This window comes from Ornithodoros turicata, chromosome 3 (genome assembly GCF_037126465.1).
Source record: "Ornithodoros turicata isolate Travis chromosome 3, ASM3712646v1, whole genome shotgun sequence".
NCBI classification, from domain to species: Eukaryota; Metazoa; Arthropoda; class Arachnida; order Ixodida; family Argasidae; genus Ornithodoros; species Ornithodoros turicata.
Window position 1 is genome coordinate 62,943,292 of NC_088203.1, and position 21,046 is coordinate 62,964,337.

The 21,046-nt window shown below is 47.0% G+C and overlaps 1 protein-coding gene across 6 annotated transcripts in view; it reads left to right on the forward strand.

Moving 5' to 3' along the window:
- LOC135388537 (transient receptor potential cation channel subfamily M member 2-like) overlaps positions 1–21,046 on the forward strand; it is a 408,615-nt gene that overhangs the window by 224,858 nt on the left and 162,711 nt on the right. For all 6 annotated transcript variants that reach the window (XM_064618137.1, XM_064618138.1, XM_064618136.1 and 3 more), the window contains exons 8-10: positions 4,657–4,784; positions 18,542–18,733; positions 19,996–20,124. In XM_064618137.1, coding sequence (XP_064474207.1) covers positions 4,657–4,784; positions 18,542–18,733; positions 19,996–20,124 — 449 coding nt within the window. The remainder of the gene's footprint in view (positions 1–4,656; positions 4,785–18,541; positions 18,734–19,995; positions 20,125–21,046) is intronic.

The window sequence follows — 21,046 nt, forward strand, 5'->3', positions numbered from 1 at the left end:
TTAAACCGGAACTACGGCTTAAGCGAGTTAATGGGTGTTTACTGTATACGGACGAACACTGAGTGAATTCTTAACAACTGAGACATTTGGACACATGTAATACATACAGAATGTGAGGTGCAAATTGAAGTGAAGACTGCAAGGAGCCCAGAAGACCACCAATTTACAGTCCGTGAAACAGTTTCTTTTCCTCTCTCACAATCTGTGAATAAATATGTGTCGACACAGTTTACAACAATTCTTACTCTTGCCTGTTTTTATTTGATGTTTGAAACAACCTCTCGTCATAATCACTTGACTGTAGTGCAGTGTTGCCAACATTCTAGACGAATGATCCGCCAGAGTAGCCAACCGATTCCGCCAGAATCCGCTAAATTTTGCGAAGAAGCCGCTAAAATCCGCTTAACACTGAAAAGTGCATGAACACGTTGAGATTTATGCAATTTCACCTCTGTTTATGGTGTTCTGGAGCGTGCTTCGCGTTCTCGTTCACTTCTTCTTCGTCATACCGGGGAGGTCGTACTCGTAGCAGCTCTTCGCGTGCCGTCTCAAGCCCGTGTCTTGACCATGACCCTGCCCGACCATGTCCGGCTTCATTTTATTGCGCAACTTGTCCTTTATCAAGTTCAGCTGGCTGAAGGTGCGATGAAGATCATCCTTGAAGTGCAGAAGAAGCACGTTCTTCAAGATAGGTGAACATTTGGAGCGATATATCTTGTATTCCTTTGTCTGGAATTTTCGCGCTGTCCGGGAAAGACTTCTTGTAAAGTTCCCCGACATGATCGGCGGTCAGCACTGTGGTTCTGAAGTTAGCATACTGTAGGGAATAAATTGATTTTTCGGGCTTTTGAGCCAAAATGCGGCGAAAGTCTGAATCCGCTAGAATCCCCTAAATTCAGCCAGGACCCCATCAGAAATTCCGCTAGCCGCTAAATATATTTTTTTCCCGCTAGATGCAAGTCGAATCCGCCAGATCTGGCGGGAAATCCGCTAAATTGGCAACACTGCTGTAGTGTTAGTCACTGTTTGAGGTAGCTTCACAAAAGTATCATGAGCAAAGTTAGAAATTTCTATTTCACTTCACGTCCAAGCAGGCAGAACGCACAATGCGGGCTCCTTTCTTTTTATTTTGCTGCTGAAAAATCAGACGACAGTGACCCCGCCCCTTGCACGTGCGCGGCGCCAGCAGCCTGTCTGCTCCGCCTTGTTGCAGCGCGATGTACTGGATGTATGCTACCACAATTCCGACGTGCATCTGAGTTACGTCGCCGCAGAGCGTTCGTTTGGAATTCGTGGAGTGCATTTTTTAACGGGGAAGGTGATAAGGCCACACTTGGCAAGGTTCTGTGAAAGGTGCGCAGAAAATGGGAACTCGCAGAACTTGGAATTTCAATTCTCACTTTGTGCCCAATTGACAAGGTATATTCGGAACTCCGCTCCCAACTTAATTTCGGCATGGTAGCAAGAACTTTCATTTCTCACTTAATTTCATTTTCAGAACTTGAAGGTTGTAACTTCGTTGCATATTTAGCTCAATGACGTAACTCGTAACTAGCAACTTTTGGGTGGTAATTAGCTTCCCCATCTCTGCTAAAATGTACTTTATTGGTGATGAATATCTAAGAAATAGCAGCTGCGTGCTCTGATGGAACACTTGTGTCCGATGGATGCTACACGCATGCGGAACAGATAATTCCCCAAAACATTACCTATGCACCTCAGATAAATAAGAGACCTATAGTGACCTCTGTGTATTACATTTAAAATAAAAGACGTCCACAAAAACAATGCCAGCCCGATCTTGTCCTATTTGGATACCAATCACACAAAGAAAACAAAAGCAATCTAAGAAGACACAAAATAGGTCTAGTAAAACACACGTCGTCAGCACGACAGCGATCTACTGTCGTCTAGTAAAACGCGCACACGCGACCGAAGGCGAAGGCTCAAATCGAAACCCATCCAATATACATATATACGCACATTATAGCTGTAGGCGAGCAAACGAGTCAAACAGAACAACCGCAACGTGCAGACCCCGCGACCGCAGAATGCCAAATCGCCTCTCGATCTAATGTAACGCTTACATATGCAACATACAGTTGCCTCCGGCTACATGACATTGCCCTCCGCGCCCCACTACGCGAGAGAGTAACGTTAACGTGTTCCAAACACTTTCCCTCTCTGCGTCCGCCGATACACAACGAGGGGGAAGAGGAAGTTCGCCAGGCATCTGCAGTGTCAGGCCCATACGCCCACACCAGACACGAAACGCGAAGCGTTTATGTTCGCTCGGTGCACTCCAATACACATTTGCTATTCACTCCGCACGCATTCGCACAAGTAACAGTCACGACACGTGAACGTCAGACATCGACTAAACATTGTCTGCTTCCAAACCTATTATGAGGACTCCGAAACCTATCCGTCATCTTCAAAATCAATCCGTCAAAATCCGTCATAAGGCAAAATCCGTCGCGCAGACTTCAACTTCAAAACCCATCACGCTGACTTCCCCTTCAAAACCATCGCGCTGACTTCAAAACCCAACACACGGACTTCGACTTCCAAACCCGCACACGCCGACTTCAACTTCAAAACCCATCACGCGGACTTCAACTTCAAATCCCATCATGCGGACTTCAACTTCAAATCCCATCACACAGACTTCAACTTCAAAACCCATCACGCGGACTTCAACTTCAAATCCCATCACACAGACTTCAACTTCAAATCTTATCATAGCCCTTCATTCAACTTCAACTTCACATCACATCATGGCCCTTCATTCAACTTCGACTTCACTTCACATCATGCCGTTCATTCAACTTCAACTTCACGTCACATCATGCCCTTCATTCAACGTCACATCATTCTCCACGAGGTGATGGTGAATGAAGTTGGTGAAGGCCATCATGAATGAATTCGCCGACCTATGGTACGGAGCGTACGAGGTCCGACACGCGAAATAACGGTAACGCTGCGCCATCTCTTAGGCGAGAGCAGAGGCTTGGGAAGTGCCTGCCCTCCGTGTCCTCCTATTGGCCGGCATCCAGGAGGCGGAGACTTCCTCGCTTTTGGTCAGCAAACGCAAGGGTAGTCGCGGAAAAAATTAGTATCAAAAGAATTAAACCAGAACAAAAATTGAGGCAAGAAAATAGGCAGTGACTGTTCCTTTTTCATTACTGTCAGTGAAAGAGGCCGGTCGTAACGCTTTTGTGTCTTCGTTTTTGGCCTATGCTGCTGAAATTCGCTGCTCCCTTTCCGGCTGATCGCAGTGGTTCGGCAGGCACTAGAAAAACAGCCCCATTTCATCCGCATTGTATATCTCACTAGGGTCATACTCAGACAGCAGGGTCTTCAATCTTGTACGTATGCTGTCAGTCATTGATGAAGCTATGGTCCACCACTGCTGCTTCGCCACGTGTCTTCCTCAAATACAAAGTGTGCCGCTCCTTAAACCTTGCAATCCGTCCATCCAAACACTCAGTCTTTTATGCCGAAACGCAGTGCCAGTTCATTGGCTTTCGTGCGCAGGATTGGCCTACTCACTGGCAAATTCGAGCTCCATGCACATTTCAGCCACAGCACCGGTGCAACCTCCAGCTGGTGGTGGTGCTGCCTCTCGCAGTCTCTTTCGGTTTGGTGTGAATTTGCATGCTTTTTCCCGGATCTTTTCCTTAGCCTTCATGATTGAGCGGTGAGCGTACTCAACCTTTTCAGTGCTACGTCAACCTTTTTTACACCAGATTCCACTTCTTCAATGAGGGCAAGCTTTTCTTTCAGGGGTGGCATCTTGTACTTGCTGCATGAAGTCGTGTTTGGAACACAGCAATCTTTGAAACACGTGGCAATCACAGTGTGCTAAGGCAGAAGCACTTTCGTTTTGTGACGCTGACAGCCTGCGTGCTAGGAGCATCGAGCATGCACAGTAGTCTTGGAGCCCTTAACAGGCCGACGCCACCTCCAGCAGAGGCTGGTGAAAGAATGCCTGTGGCGCTCGCGCCGCAGACCAAAAAGTTTATCGTTGTGGTTTGAGTTAAGCAGCTTTTTAATGCATTGAAAGCATTGCTGGCCAAACAAAAATATCAGATTTGTTTGAATTAACTGAAAATACGAATTATCAGGGTATGATTTAACGTAAGTCTACTCTACAATCAGAGAAAATATCGAGATCAGGGCTTACAATACCAATGTAAGACTTCTGCATACGTATAGAGGGTAACATAATGTCCTGACTGCATAGGTAAAAAAGTGACTGCATGCTGTCTACTAGAATGTGAAATACAGTGGACGTGATGCGTGCCCACAAAATTCCTAAAACACAGATCCTAATGCTCTGGTATCACTGGTACCAAGGTGGTAATGATAACAATGAACATTATAACTTTCAGCTGGGATTTTAACATCGGTGCCTAAAAAAAATTCCTAAAACTCGCTGACTAAATTCCTAAAACTGAACAGTCCGTGTGCATTGTGGCATTGCATGTGCATTGTGCATTGCCGTTACTCACAGGCTGCCAAAACCATAACAACACAACTTCATCTTGAACATTGTCATTTGTGTTTGGTGTCTCTCTCCCTCATGTGTATGAGTTACCGGAGAGCATGCAACGTGGAAACAGCCTAAGAAAGCTTTTGTACCATATTTTTCAGCACAGCGGCCCAATGAGCAACTGTGGCACAAACAGATGCGCAAGGACCTTCTTCTCACCCTTGACTGGAACTGCCCCCATGTTGCCATGTCTGAAGTCTTTCTGAAAGATCCCTCATGCAAATTCCAGGTAAACTACTACATAGAGTGAATGCAGAGATGAGGAAACTACTCGTCAAAAGGAACTTGTTACCAGTCAAGTTACTGTGAAAAACATGTAACAGAGTTACTAATGGAGTTACAGGTGGGTCATTCCACGCCAAATGATCCAAAGGTCCTGCTCGACCCCCCGTACTTCTGGACCAAAAAATTATCCTGGATACGCTATGGTATTAATAGACATTTCCCAGAGTTTTACTGGGGAATGTTGGGCCCCTCTCATTTTATGTGGGGTCAAAGTTTTCGGTAAGCACCAAAACCATAGTATGCTTGAAATAATCGGACGGGTGCATCGCTCGCGTTACACGCATAATTATCGCGCTGAAACAGACGACTGGGTTCGGGAAATGCGCTGAAGGAGGAATTTTGGGGAAATTTCAACTTTTAGTGCCCTAAAACGCCCAGGCTATCTACGCTTTTTTTTTGCGACTTTGCGTTTTTTAAAATACACTTTCCATAACAGCTGGAATTCTTGAAAACCTTGTGGCCGTTCACGAGGACCCATTCTACAAGCCTGCTGGTTTTCAAAGTCGTCAATGCAGTAGTTTTTGCCATAGTACACCTTAAACCCGGCGATTTTCGCAAAGTTTAACGTGTTTATGGCCAATTTTGAAAAGGAAGCGGTCGTCGTAGAACAGTCAATGGTATACATTAGGTAAAGGAAACCCTCGGCCAAAACATATAAAAAAACTGAAGAGGTACTTTTTGATAAGCGCGAGAAAATATTTTTTTCGCTGAACATACTACGCGGAGGCGCACGCACTCTCCGGTGGAGGGAGAGCCTTGGTGAGCATCGCGGGCCAGGCGCGCTACAGTGCGACAGCTCAGATACGCCGCTGCTTGTCGCACGATGCAGAAAAACGATAATTTGGGCTTGTGGGCACCGGTCTAGTGCATACACAAGCTACTGCCAATGTCGCAACAGGTATGGAAACTGCCTCCACCAGTATAGCAACGCGAGTGGATACTTTGCATTACAAACCCGACCGAAGCATATAGCCGCGTGAAAGCATTTTTGCTTAAACCTTTATCTTATCATTTTCATACGAGTTGTACAAACGCAAAACATCTACAACGCAAATAAATGGCCCTGCTCAGCACACTAGCACGGTGAAGGCGCTCAAGATTATGTCCAGTATATAGTTGATGCAGTAGATGCGGCTCCGCGTTTCCGGCATGTTCTTTGAACACCCGGAATACCCGATGTTGTTGGAAATGGATGTTGTCTTCACGGTGATTTCAGTGCGGCTAACGGGTTCGAAGCGGTGATACCTCCCTCTTTCAGGCACGGCCCTTGCGCTGTCGTAGCGATTCTTCAGCTCCCCTTGCTGCGTAATGGCGATGTAATGGCGTCGAGATTTGCATCTGCCCAGCTGTACAGATCCACGGGTCTCAGTATGTGATCTTCTAAGGGCCTCTGAATGCTGGCTTTAGCAGCAAGCCTCTTCAGTGTCCCAGCTCCATTGCACGACCCTTTCCCATGTGAGGTCGCATAGAAGTGCCATGATGCACTCATGCTGAAATACGAGTACAGTAAAACCCGCGGATAGCGATATCGCGTATAACGATATCCCTCGTAAAACGATGGCTCATGATTTTACCGTCAAAATATACATTGTTCCTATGGGGAAACGACCAGCGTACAGCGATGGAAACCGCGGTTCTGAGTACTCGTATAACGATGTTGGACGCTGTCCCGTGCGCATAACCTCGCCGCAATTTTCGCCGCGATAAGATACAGTAGAATCTCGATGATACAAATCTCACGGGGTAGCGGAAAAAATTCGTATCGTCCAAAATTCACATCAATAGAATTAAACCAAAATAAAAATTGAAGCAAGAAAATAGAGCCACCCGCGAGTCGCACGACAGGGTTCTAAAGCGAGCTTCTCCTAAAGCACAAAGGCGTTAGGTGAAGCCGACTTGCGGAATGGTGACGTGTAGTGTTGCCAGAAGTTGTCCTGATATGTTCCCTGGTTTTCTCCACGAGTTCTGGTCGCTGTTTTTCCAAGCCAGTGCAATGTCACACAGCTTCAAGATTTTTTTTTTTTTTAGCATCTGTTTCTTTTTCTTTTTTTTGCTACACGCGGGGTGGCGTCCGACTTTTCGGGGACGCGCTATTCAGGTCAGCCCTCGTTTAACGATGTACCCCGTATAATGATGGAATTCGCGATTACCGTCAATATCGTTATACGCGGGTTTCACTGTAGTGGTGACAGAGGTTGACGAAACATTTTCTGTCTTTTTTTTTGTGTCAATGCGAACCTGCGCTGTCCGTGAAGTAGCGAAGTTTATTTATATGGGGATGGTCTGCTCTTCTTCTGCGTGTGAGCTCTGTTTGAAAGGTATAGACCACAGCATTATCGTGCCGTAAGCAATCTGATATCACAACGAATGTATGGTGACGCAAGTTCATATCACAAGGGAAGCTGTTGTAAAATACCATCGAATGAATGGTGGCCTGGCCTTGATCCCAATAGAAAGATTGGGGAGTGTCCTGTACGACAAAGCTATAGCTTTTGGCAAAATCTATTAGGATGACACCTTCAGTAGGGAGCGAATTTGTTAGATTCCAAAGGAACTCTTATTGTTGGTTTGCCTCGCAGTGGCGGTATTTCAGTGATTCCAATTTATACGCCAAGTGATGGACCAAACCGTCCCAAGGGTCTTTTCTGTCCGCCACAGAGCAATAAAACGTAGGACACGTATGCTCACGTGTCGTTGGGATTTGCATTCCAGAGATATTTGTATATCCCCTAGAGCCGCTATCTCCGAATCTTACCATATCTTTGCGTTTTACAAGCGCAATAAACTGGCGGCATATGCAAAGCTGAGCAACGTGTAGAGCCTGTGGCGTGCTGCCCCCTGCACCGCAGGCTACTGTCTCCAAAAGCAGTCAACTGTCAATGGAGGACCAGGAAAACAACTCTTTTCCACTGATAAATTTTCAACCTTGTACACTACGTATATGGTGCACGCAACTATGTGACGTCATATTGGGTTCCTTGCGCATACTGGGGTACTGGGCAAGGCCATTTATTTGCGTTGCAGACGTTTTGCTTTTGTACAACTCGTATGAAAATGATAAGATAAAGGTTTAAGCAAAAATGCTTTCACGCGGCTATATGCTTCGGTCGGGTTTGTAATGCAAAGTATCCACTCGCGTTGCTATACTGGTGGAGGCAGTTTCCATACCTGTTGCGACATTGGCAGTAGCTTGTGTATGCACTAGACCGGTGCCCACAAGTCCAAATTATCGTTTTTCGGCATCGTGCGACAAGCAGCGGCGTATCTGAGCTGTCGCGTTGTAGCGCGCCTGGCCCGCGATGCTCACCAAGGCTCTCCCTCCACCGGAGAGTGCGTGCGCCTCCGCGTAGTATGTTCAGCGAAAAAAATATTTTCTCGCGCTTATCAAAAAGTACCTCTTCAGTTTTTTTATATGTTTTGGCCGAGGGTTTCCTTTACCTAATGTATACCAATGACTGTTCTACGACGACCGCTTCCTTTTCAAAATTGGCCATAAACACGTTAAACTTTGCGAAAATCGCCGGGTTTAAGGTGTACTATGGCAAAAACTACTGCATTGACGACTTTGAAAACCAGCAGGCTTGTAGAATGGGTCCTCGTGAACGGCCACAAGGTTTTCAAGAATTCCAGCTGTTATGGAAAGTGTATTTTAAAAAACGCAAAGTCGCAAAAAAAAGCGTAGATAGCCTGGGCGTTTTAGGGCACTAAAAGTTGAAATTTCCCCAAAATTCCTCCTTCAGCGCATTTCCCGAACCCAGTCGTCTGTTTCAGCGCGATAATTATGCGTGTAACGCGAGCGATGCACCCGTCCGATTATTTCAAGCATACTATGGTTTTGGTGCTTACCGAAAACTTTGACCCCACATAAAATGAGAGGGGCCCAACATTCCCCAGTAGAACTTTGGGAAATGTCTATTAATACCATAGCGTATCCAGGATAATTTTTTGGTCCAGAAGTGCGGGGGGTTGAGCAGGACCTTTGGATCATTTGGCGTGGAATGACCCAGGTAATGAAAATGAGCTTCCTAAGCAACTTTGGAAAAGTAACGAGTTACTTTTAAGTTACTTGCTACCTAATAAGGATGTTCCGGTTCTTAATACAGTCAAACCTCGTTACAGCGAAAATCAATACAGTAAGAGCTTGTTAATTCACACCTCATTAATTCGAATTTCTGGATAATTCGAACAAGTCATCATGGTCCCGCAATGCTCCCATATACAGTGGACTCTCGTTAATTCGAACTCCAGGGGGCCCAGATATTTGTTCGAATAATAAACGGACTTGCAACCAAAGGGAGACACTCTCCTGGAAGGGGGCTTGGGCGCAGGGAGCGCATGCAGACACGTTGCGACGCACTTCGAGTCGTGTTGTACGTTCGCAGTATTGGTGTCACTTTAAGACGCATTTCTATTGGAGTAATTCAAATTGTTACTGCTGCCGAACTCTGCCACTACCGTTGTTAAGTTCCCAATGCCTAACCGATGTTACGGCGGAGAAAACTGCCAGAGCGGCGCGGCCGGCTGCTACGACTTTGAAGGAAATGCAGGACTTATATGTTCACAAAAATTCACCTACAGAAATTATGAAGCAAGTTAGGGTTGAAATCAGTCAGTAATTTGCTCTTGCAACTGTTTCCTGGAGCGGAACTGTTAGCGGGACTGTCGCTTTCGATTTGGACACAAGTTCAAGCACGGCGTCCATATTTTCCACAGAAGAAAAATAGCGCATTGTCGTATCTAGCGCCGATGCTACGTCAGATGCACTTGGTAAAGGCAGTGGTTCGCGGCTTGGGTCGTCCAAATCTTCATCGCTCCGCTCCGCACAGTCCTCTGGTCCAGTTCGACTGGCGCACGTGGCATCGCGTGATGTCCGCGTCAGTCAAGAGCCCAGTCTCCACGCCATCGTCTCCGCTGACATGGTGCCAGATAGGGAAATAAACGATGCCAGTGAACGGGTTGTAGAACGATATTGACAGTCACGAAGTCATAAAAGCGGGTGACGGCACGCGAATGCACCTCCTCCACCCTTCCTTCATGGCCTCAAGAGGAAGAGAGAGAAAGAGGAGAGGGACGGAGGGAGAACGCAAGCGTTCGCATAAGCTTCTTGCTGTCGTAAAGAGGTGAAAGCGTCCTTGAACAGAGCAAAATGCAGAAAGAGGATGGGAACCGTATGGAAGGTCAATAACCAGGGAGATATGAGGTGCTGTGGCCCGTTCCGGTCCGACGCATGAGCGCCGTTGGTTCGAATTATGCAGTGTATACGCTCGTCCATTCGAATTACAGGGAGTTTCTCCCCATTGAAATACATGTGGCTTGGACAGGACCTGGACGAGAGTTCGAATTATCCGGAGGTTCGATTGAAGCGATTTCGAATCAACGAGATTCTAGTGTACATCAATGTATAAGGTAGCTCATTAATTCACACTCAAATCGGCTTCACTACGGGTAATTCGAACTGTGCGCCCGCAACAGCGCGGAAGACATTTTCCTCGGCTTTCCCCGGATATTCGCGGCTTGGCGCTTGACTGAGCACCAAGTTAGTAGGCCCTCTCCTGCTTTCTCCCAATCAGCAGACGCCACCAAATTCCATCTTCTCCTCCTCTCCCCTTCTTTCGGGAAGGCCGTTTGTCTTTTTTCGAAATCTTACCTGCGTTGCTGTCATCGTTTCACGTGCACAATGTTGGCTATCAGTTCACGAGGGAAGTATCTAGTGTGGCAGTAGTTCTCACTGCGTTGCACATGCTGGTGCGCGCGTGGGAACGGGTCACTCCAGCAACGGTTGCGATCTGTTCTCACCACTGTGTATTTGTTGCCCCAAGTTGAGCAAGCGTGGATGAAGACAGCCTACAGGAGTCCGACCTCTAGGCAGAAGAGACAGTTCTGCAGCGGCTTGCGGGACTTTAACAGACAAGGAGATAATTGCGCAAATATCTGTCGGAGACAAACCCACAGAAGATTGACCTGTGGACAGCGACACGGATGAGGAAGGGAAGGAGGCTCCAGTGCCAACGCCACCTAAGCCTGCTTATTGCCTCCTCTTCTCCTTCGCTGCGTGGACATACAGTAAACCCTCGTTAACTTGAACTCGCATATCTCGAAATATCGGTTATCTCGAATTTTTTTTTGCGTCCCGATCCTTGTCCCAATGCTTCCTATGTGTTTGGGCCCTTTTAAGTCGAACCTTTTTTTTGCCCGAGTACGGATATCTCGAAATTCCATCACCCGTAAGTCACCGTACCTACTGCTGATAACGTGCATTCTTCGGTCCCCCAGGCTAGGTCAAGGTCAAAGCCTTTCAGTCCTAGTTACTCACTCTCATCCTTGCAACATGCTGCCAGCTGTGGCAGGCAGACCGCACTTCCCTTTCCACCCAACATCACTCCTCCTCCTCCTCCTCCTCCTCCTCCTCCTCCTCTCCATTCGTCTGAGCGTCTCAGTTGGTCTCAGTTTCGTTTCGTTCTTCGCCAGCCTCTGACGTGATGGCTGAACAATGCACATGCAAGTCCCTGACTTTGGAGTGGAAGGTGGCACTTATCAAAGGCCTGGCAGCAAGGTCATCAAGCATCTATCATGAACTGTTTTGTTCATGCGGGTGTCTCGTCTTCCACTGCCGTACCGGAGCCGGCAGATGAGCTCAGTGGCTGTGATGAATTGTCTAACGACGTGATGCGCCTCGCATGTTGTAGGGAGAGTGGCTTAGAGGCCTTGAACATCGAGGGCTATGCGCTTTACGACGGCGATGTTCCAGTAAGCGGTGAAATGAGTGACGCTGAATTCATCGAGAGTGCCCTTGGTAGCAGGGTGTTGGAGCGAACCGAAAACCGGAACCGAAAACCGAAAAAAAACCGCTATTTTGGTGCGAACCGGAACGGAATCGAAACCGTATACGTTTTTTTCGCTCAGGAGGGAAACCGAAAAATATATTTAACGGTTTTCGGTCCAAGAAAAAACTTCGCCGGTTTGGACTCCGGATAGGCGAATGAAACAGACGTCGTGTGCTCTGAAGTCATGTCATGGATAGTATACGAGGGTTACGGTTACGGTAGAATGTATGTCGGTCAAGAGAGAAACTGATGTTCTGAGGCTGGAACAACATAGAAGGGACAGATAGTGTATGAGTGAGCAAAAAATGTAAGAGTGAAAGGAGGGTGAATGAGAGTGAGTGGCTGGTTTGTCGTCCCTTCAGATGACTCACCCCGAAAGTCGCTGGAGAGGCGTGTTAGCTTAGCTCAATTGGTAGAGCCCTGGACCGGTAATCCAGAAGATGTGGGTTCGATCCCTACAGCTGGCTAACCTTTTCAGTGACTTTCATCTTTCAATGTCTGTCGGTATACTATGACCCTTAGGCTCCCTTTGTAATGGTTTATCGTTCGCGCACGCACACAGACTTAGAGGTACATGTGACTCTCTAGCAATGTGCCGTAGTGCTAGTTTTAGTTTGATCCCCCCAAACTCTCCTCAACTAAACAGTGACCCAAGGGGGCTGCATAACGCCTTCTTTATCGGTAATGTCGCGCAACGCGTCCCTTGTGTGAGAACAGCTAAGTTGAATACATTTACGTATACGCGAGGTCAAGCCCGTGCGAAGTGGCAACTCTTTTGTGGACAGGACACGAAGAAAAGAAAACTGAGCCGTCGAGCGCGTTTGTGAGTGAAGGTGTTTCTCGATTTGCGACGTACTCGTGCGGTGGTGCTTGCTGGCTAGACAGTAGCAACAGATATTCGGATGGGACGCGATCGCTCCAACCCAGCAAGAAAGTACTTTATGCATGACATCACGACAAACAAGTCCGTATGTAGCATGCGCTTCAAGAAAGGAGAAAGCCCATTTGAACAGACAGTAACCTACAGGAAGCAGGAGCTACCAATTTCACAGCTGTCTATTAATATTAAATACCATGTATGCGGAATAAACGGGTTTACATTTTGTAACATTTATTTTTTGTGTGGGGATGAATATTCCCAGCAGAAGCGGAACCAGTTCAAAAACCGGTATGAACCGTTATTTTTTTGCTCCGGAGCAGAACCGGTACTGGATCATTTATGATGTAACCGGAACGAAAACCGGAACGAAAAACGTTTCGGTTCGACATCCTGCTTGGTAGTCACGTGCGTCTCATGCGTTGCATTAAAGTGCTTGAAGATGCTTTCTTGCTCCCAGACGCGAATGCCAAGCAGACTGCTATTACGGAGTTCTTCCCTCTCAGATGATGTTGAAAAATAAATGGTTTCGGAATTGTTTACGAGCCCTATTACTGTAGGAACACTTTTTCTTTCTTATTTTTTTTTTCTTTCTTACGTTTCATAACATAGTGCATTGTGGTAACATTGAGGCAACGTAATTTTCGCTGTTCGCTGAACTCGAAACCCCGCTTATCTCGAAAGTTTTTCCAGTTTTTCCGACTTCGAGTTATCGGGGGTTTACTGTATAGTCAGAAGTCATCTGCTACAGCAACTCGCTGTTCTGCGAATTCAAGAACCCGCAAGTGATTGCAACTTACTTGGAACCTGCAGACCTGAATATTTAGACAAAAAGTGCAACACACTTTCCAGAAAATCAGTTTTGAGAAAGATTGGGGCCATTTTGCGCTTTATTTCCAAGTTTTCCCATTTAGTACACGAGGACATTCAATCACCACTCGCAGACGACGGTGGTTCGTCTTCATGGCCACGACCGGTGAAAGCATGTTCGTGATTGGCTGACGCAGTTGAAAACACAATCCTGATTGACTGACTCTTAGTTGTTACGTCACGTAAGTCGACGGGTAAGCAGGCTTTCTCTATCTAGGTGGTGTTGCCAGTACGGCCGTTAAAAATGGAGGTCATGGCTGCACCGAACGTCGCGCGTTTTCTTGAGCTTCGAAGAAGGTCAAGACGAAGCACTACGGCACATGCGTGCACTTGAACAAAGCTTGACCGTGTTTTGTTTTAACAGTCAAAGGCAAAAGTCAATACAGTCGAGCCCGTTTATAACAATATTGACGGGAACATGAATTTCAATTGTTATAACAGAGTATTGTCATATGCGAGTTTTCGCGAAATAGTCGCGCAGTACGTGGTACAATCGGGAAACATGCGAGAACAACAGTAATGCAGATTGGCCATACCTGATTTATTGCAAAAATGAAAACAACGTCGTTTGCTTCAGCCTTGGACCGCTGTTGCAAACACTCTTTTCTAGTTTATCTAAGCACAAAAAAAAGTTTTGGTCGAGGCCGCGTGCAGCCACGAACTTCCTGAGGTCCGTGATAGCCTCCACAGCGCGCTGCACCGTGACTGGGCAGTCGTCTTCATCATCGTTTTCACTTTCACTGTGTTCATCGTTTTGGCTTGGGCACACCTCCTGGATGATGGACGCATCTGTCGCTTCCTCACGCGTTGATGCGCAGCTGTCTGCGTTCAGGAAGTCCTTGAGGGTCACGTCGTCTAAGGGCGCAAGCCGCTCCCACGCTGCCCCCACTTCTCCCTGGATTGAGGCTGCCTCCACTTCCTCATCTACCAGGCCTGTGTTTTCGTCAGGAACGCGTATTCCAGCTTTAACAAAACAGTTCCGCACTGTCTGGCGCTTCACTTCATGCCAGGCAGCGTACATCATTTGTACGGCCATGCTTAGGGTAATCTTCGTCACGGGAGTGGTACGGGCCGCCGAGTTGGGTCCGAGGTCGCGAAGGATCCGTTCGATCACTCTCCGCTTGTAGCAAACCTTAAAGTTTGCAATGATTCCCATGTCAAGCGGCTGAGTTTTGCTGGTGCTGTTTGGAGGTAGAAACAGTAGCTCCACGTTAGACAGCCGGGGATTGACGCGATGTGCGCTGCAGTTGTCCAGCAGGAGGAGGATCTTCCTGCCTTTCCTTGCCATTTCTTGATCGAGCTCGACAAGCCACTCGGCGAACAGCACCTTCGTCATCCACGCTTTTGAGTTGCTCCTGTAACGCACGGGCAGGCTGTACAGACTTCGGAAGTCTCGTGGTTTCGCTGACTTGCCGATCACAAACAGCTTTTGGCGATCGCTGCCGTCCATATTGCAGCACAGTAGGACCGTCACTCGAACTTTGCTGTGCTTGCCACCAGCACACGTCTCGTTCCTCAATGCATGTGTGCGTGACGGCAGGAGCTGAAAAAACAAGGCAGTTTCATCTGCGTTGAAAACATCCCGTTCGTCGTACGAGGCGATTTTCGCGGCGTGCATGTCCATCCACTCGTCGATATTCGAGATGTCTGCGGAGGCTGCTTCGCCGACGATTTTCTTAAATCGGATGCCGTGTCTCTCTTTAAAGCGGTGCAGCCAACCGGTCCCAGGACTGAACCCCTCGTGCTCCATCAGAAAGGCCAGTTGCTTCGCTTTCGCTGTGAGAACGGCACCACTTACGGGGATATTCCGGCCACGGACTTCCAGAAACCACTTGTAGAGAGCGGCCTCGACGTCCGGGAGTGCTGCTCCCCGCATTCTCTTTCGTTTCCCGGACGCACCGTCCAGTGTCGCGGACGCAACGATCTTGTCCCGGTTCCTGATGATTGTAGAAACAGTCGGCTGCGAAAGACCATACTTTGTAACCAAGGTCTTCACTGGAATCCCGGAACGATGGTCGTCGAGGATGCTGTGCTTCGTCTCCAGGCTGATAGCTTTTCTCTTCAGCTGACTTCCCGACGACGCGGACGCCATGGTTGCGAGTGCAGTCGAATATTCACGTGCCTACGACCTACGATCTGCAATGTGTGCTGTCGGCTCTGCAGGCACTCCCGATGTCGAGGTGGAGGAGAAAAGGAGAAAGAGGAAAACGTCTCTCCGCCACCCTCTCCGAGGTCGCGTGCGTTAGCTGCGGTTACGCAGTTTTGCCCCGTGACTCACTAATCCCTCTGTTCGGGCGTCTAATCCCCAAGGACGCAAGGTGGCCTCAAAAGTGTTCCAAGAAACCTAGCTTGCATTGCTGAACGAATGGAACCCTATTCTTTGAGTTCTGTTCTCATTTTTTCCCCCGGGCTCAGAGCAAAATCCCATTGTTATACACGAGCAAGGCATTCCTATGACCATTGTACAAACGAAGTTTTGTTTGCACGTGTTTCAATGGGCTTGCTGACGGGATCCTACAATTTCATTGTAGTATCAGAGTTATTGTTATATTGAAGATTGTAATAAACGGGCTCGACTGTAACTGATTTATTTCACACATACATTTTTTGACTGTTCCTCATGCACTCGTGGCCTTGCGTGTCTGTTTCTTTGTCTTTCGTTAGTTCGAACTTCGTCTAATTTAAACTTTTTTCGCGTCCCCGCAGGATTGGAATTAACGAGCTTTTACTGTATAAGAAAATTCGTGATAGAGCGAAAAAATTTGGATTCCCCGGCGGAGGGCCATAAAGATCGATGTATTTTAACTCCCGCTACAACAAAATTCTCTTTAGCTGCCGCCTCGATACAGTGAAAGAATGAGATAAGGTTTATGACCCCATAACCGACTTCAGGGTCACGAAAACAAAGGTGCAAGCAGCGTCCTGTTCCCGCGGAGAAGGATGGCACGAGCCGCAAGCACAGGTTAAGTACAGGTCAGGAGGAATCTGGTACCTGCAAAAGGAAGTCTGAGTCATTGAAAGGTTTGGGATTTTCCTTCTGAGGTTTCTCCTTTTCGTGCTGAATTTGAACTGTCCGGTTGCAGCCAAGTACAAGACGAAGGTAACAGCAGAGAGCGCGAGACGCAAGGCACCATCGCATACACGTAGGAAACGCTTCGCTTGCATGGCGGCGTACGTGACGAAATCAGCCTAGATGATTTTCTTGACGGGGACAGATGATGTCGCAGTAATGGAGAGCCGTACGGAGGACTCACTACCATAGACGTACTTAGAAGGTTTGCGGGATCGCAAACAAGATATGGAGAAAGCTGCAGAGGTTTTGGCGGCGTACAAACAGAGCGTGACACCACATCTTCTAGGCATGATGCAGACGCGAATAGCCGGCTATTTCATGCAAGAATAAAATGTCGTAGGTGCCCTCGTGTTAGTGGCTTCCACTTCCGGCATTCCACCCTGTTCACCATATGGTAACTCTAAACGCCACTTCACTTCTCATTTTTCCGTGTTAGCACCGCGAAGCAACTGTGGCTATGAGTGGCGTACAGATGTCGACAGATGGAGAGAGGACAGCAGGAAGGAGTGGGGGGACACGGGGTTAGTATGCGTCCTGGGCTGACTTCAGGGGTAACTGTGCCGACATGCATCTGGAAAGTATCCGGCGCATTATTATACCGTAACCATTCCTGGCGGCATGACAAAAATGCTGCAACCTTTGGACATGTCTGTCAACCGCAGCTTTAAAGCTGTTCTGTGAACGCAGTTTCACCCAAGGCTCGGAACCGTTATTTGTTTGGGTTCGGTTCAAGGTTATTGGTTCGGTTCAGGTTCGGGTTCAGCGCAACCAAACTAACGGTAAACCGGTCTCGGTTTACGTGTGGTGTGCTAATCAGTGTACCACATGTGAGTAATATCAGGTTCCGGCGATGGCTTGCTCGTCCTTCCTTCCTCTTGCTCCCTCGCCTCTACACTTCATAGGTACAAAGAACCATGCAGTTCACAGCAGATCATCCTTTACTGTACCGAAAAGTACTGGGAAATGGCGTTCAGCATACAATTGAACTCCGTTGCAAAAGGCTATTGCCAGTTTCTAAAGAAAAAAAGAGAAGAAAGTGGGCATGTGGTATAGATAGGGCTATAGGAGTCCCATGCGCAGGCCGGCACGCTGCCAGAGGCCGCTCCTATGTTTCCTTCCTCCATGCTCTGGACCACACGCCAACCTCTTTCCCCTGGTCGCCACAGGTCTGCGTTGCTTGTGGATGTCACTGTGAACTATTAAAATTTACGTCGCCTTCACACTGCGACGCTGAATGCACGGAAGCAGCCGAGGCAACAATGCAAAGTGTAGCTGTCGTGTAGCACATCTTTTTTTTTTACACCTCGAGTCACAAAAATGTACACGAATGTCGTGAACCTTTTGGAGGTGACTCTGTAGGAGGTGCATGGACTCACCGCTTCTTGGTTTATCAATTTGTCCACTCTATGAATTCGGCAAGATTCCGAGCAATGCAGGGAGCTGGAGCGCGGCAGTCGAGTGGGAAGGTATAGGCGTTTTTACCGTCTGGCGAACCGGTTACCGCATCATAATTTTTCGGTTCAGTTCCGGTTCGTTCAGGGGGAGAGAAAAAATGTTTACGGTTCGGGTTCGGGTTCGGTTCGGCAAAAAATAACGTTTTTTTTGCGGTTTTCGGTTACGGTTCAGTTCCGGTTTCGACCCCTGGTTTCACCAAGACGGGGTGCATGAGACATGCGTCGTTTGGCGAAGTAGCGAAATGGGTGAGCGAAGCGTAGAGTGTCGTTTCCGTGAATACAATTACAGCAGGATTTAGAAAGGCAGGGTTGATCACTTGTGATGACGATTTGGACAATTCTGAAGTGTGTCCTATACAAAGAGTGCATGCAACAAAGGTGCAACCTATATAAATTTTTTTTTAAAATTGTGATATTTGGGGAGGTGCGACTAATAGTCTGGAAAATACAGTAAATGTTTCGGTTAACGGATAGCAGGAATTTCTGGTTACATTACGGTTTCCCCAATGGTTCGAAGCAATTTTCCGTTCAGTTCTGGTTTCAGTCCCTGCAGATAACGAGGCATACATGTGTGCATAAATGATTTCAAATGCTGCTTTGCAGGTGGATAGAGATATCTTTGAGCTGGCCCTGTTGAGGCCTGGCCGTGAAGAGTTTGTGCGGTTATTCCTGGACCGAGGGTTTCAAGTCCATCGGTACCTTACTCCAAGACGACTGAAACAGCTCTTTCAGAGAGTGCAACATGAGGAGTTCTTCCGCTCCTTATGCTGGGAAGGAGTTCTGGGACATGGCCTGGTACCGTAGATACTATTCTGTTCCTTAACTCAGATTTGTGTTATATTTAGAGCCTAAAGTTTTCGGGAAATATTTTTTCCCAATTCGGGGGTAAAAATCTGGGAAATCAACATGTGCTCTAAATTCATGCGAATTTGGGTGGAAAAACTTGCAGTATGCTAAATTCGGGGAGAAATCTGGCTCTATTACTCAACTGAACTGTAGAGGTTTGGTACAAACCGTGATGTAATTGCATTTGCTGCCAAACAAGCTAGTGCGCATTCCTACAGACATTTCAGTCAGGGCAATTTGCCGGGTAAAAATCGGGTTTCACCCTAAAGAGGCAACCTTCAATCGGGGTGGAAATTCGGGGATGGAAGAGGTTAAACCGTAAAACCTCAGGCTCTAGGTATATTAAGGGCTACAACGATGAGCTGTTAAATTTCTTGTTTTCTTTTTTGTTTTTTCTGTGTGTGTGTGTGCGCGCGCGTGCAGTTGATAGAAAAATAATATATATCTACCAAAGTGTTCCTTATTGGCAAGGGCATACAGTCGCCGACTGATTTTTCGGACTTCAAGGAGCCCTGAAATCAGTCTGAATTTTTAGTGAATGGCATCAATTTGCTTTATTTCCAAAGCCTTCACTCAGAAGGTTCAAAACGATTTAAAAAAGAATCTATGCATGCCCGCCTTGCTGCTGGATGCCATTGTCAACTAGTTTTTAGAGACTTTGTTGCAGTGTTTCATGTTGTACTACAGTATTTTGAAGTGCGAGCTTCTCTCACCCTTTTTTGTTTCAGCATTCCCATTGATCACTGTAAAACCCTTTCATTATTTGTGATCTCAACTTTTCACAAATTGGGCACAGCACACATATCTGTGGCTGCTGAATTTTGTGGCTTAAATGTCTTACTTAGTGATAAACCTGAGACTGCCCTTAGCACATGTGATCAAATTGACATTGCACATACTGGGGCTGTGAGGCAGTTCAAATGCTTAGCAGTAACCTGTACAAGTAACTGTGAAGGTCAAGTTTGTGATTCCAGCATAGGGTTTGGAGTGTCAAACCTTGCTAGACATTCTCGATTGACCAAAAAATTTGTGAATATATAAAATAGCAACATCTGCGAAAATTTAGGGCTTGTGCACAATAAGGGTTTTACAGTATGCATTTTGTAACTTTATAGTGAAGTGTTCAGTGCTGAATGTACAAGTAGCAAATTTTGTACAGTGCAAGTTTCTTCATCAGGTTGGTTGTAAGAAATATGTTATGTCAATTGCAGTCCTCGAAAATTGGCAAACACTTTGTGGAGAATGAGCTAAACTGGCTCATTAGCACTCTGGCAGGATTGCAGAATTTTGTTGACCCCCAGGAGCTTTCCATGAATGCAGCTCTAGGAATCTACACACAGGTACTTTGTGGTTTATTTGTAGTCATTTACCTTTCAGTCTACTGGTCAGTTACGTATGCTTTGTCATTCGTTCTTCTGGTGCCAGTTACAGCTCAATGCTGCAGTAACTTCACTTCGCTGCAAAACAACTGCTATGTCAACTGTCATTATCTTGCCTACCCGTGTGCAGTCGCCTACCATGTTGCTTCCTGCCATGTTGTGTTGTTCATGTAATTGAATAAGGCCAATTTTTTTTAGCTCCTTCATGCTGAAAATCCGCAACCATTCTGCAAGCCATTCTACATAATGTACGAGGGTGGTTCCATAAGTTTCCAGCCCGAGGTAGAAAATGTGCACAAATTTGAAAATGCGATTAAGGATGCGTGGCGCCATCTTTTGGAGGGCCGGAGCACCCCCCTCAACCCTCTCCATGCTTTTGTCAGTTGGAGAGCGGCATTTCAAACAGCCAGGGTGCACTCTTCAGTTAAAATGGAAAAAGTCGAGTACCGCGCTGTGATAAAATTCTTGACAAAAGAGGGGCTTTCGCCTAAAGAAATTAAAGCGCGACTGGACAACGTGTACAGGGAAGCCTCTCCGTCGTACACAACGGTAAAAGACTGGGCTAAGCAGTTTCGACTGGGGCGAGAGTCCATTGAAGATGATCCACGCGATGGTCGTCCAGTGGAAGTGGTGACACAAGAAAATTTGTCTCTTGTCGAGGAGGAAGTGCTGAGCGACAGGCGTCTGAAGGTGAAGGAAATCTCAGAAAGGCTGGGGCTTTCCAAAACAACCGTTTTTCGCATCATCGGCGAGGGCCTTCACATGAAAAAGGTCAGTGCGAGATGGGGGCCACGACTTCTCTTGTCAGTTCAGAAGCAACAGCGCGTCGTCTGTGGCAAAGAGTTTTTGGAGCACTGTCAAGAGAACGAAGAAGAAATATTGA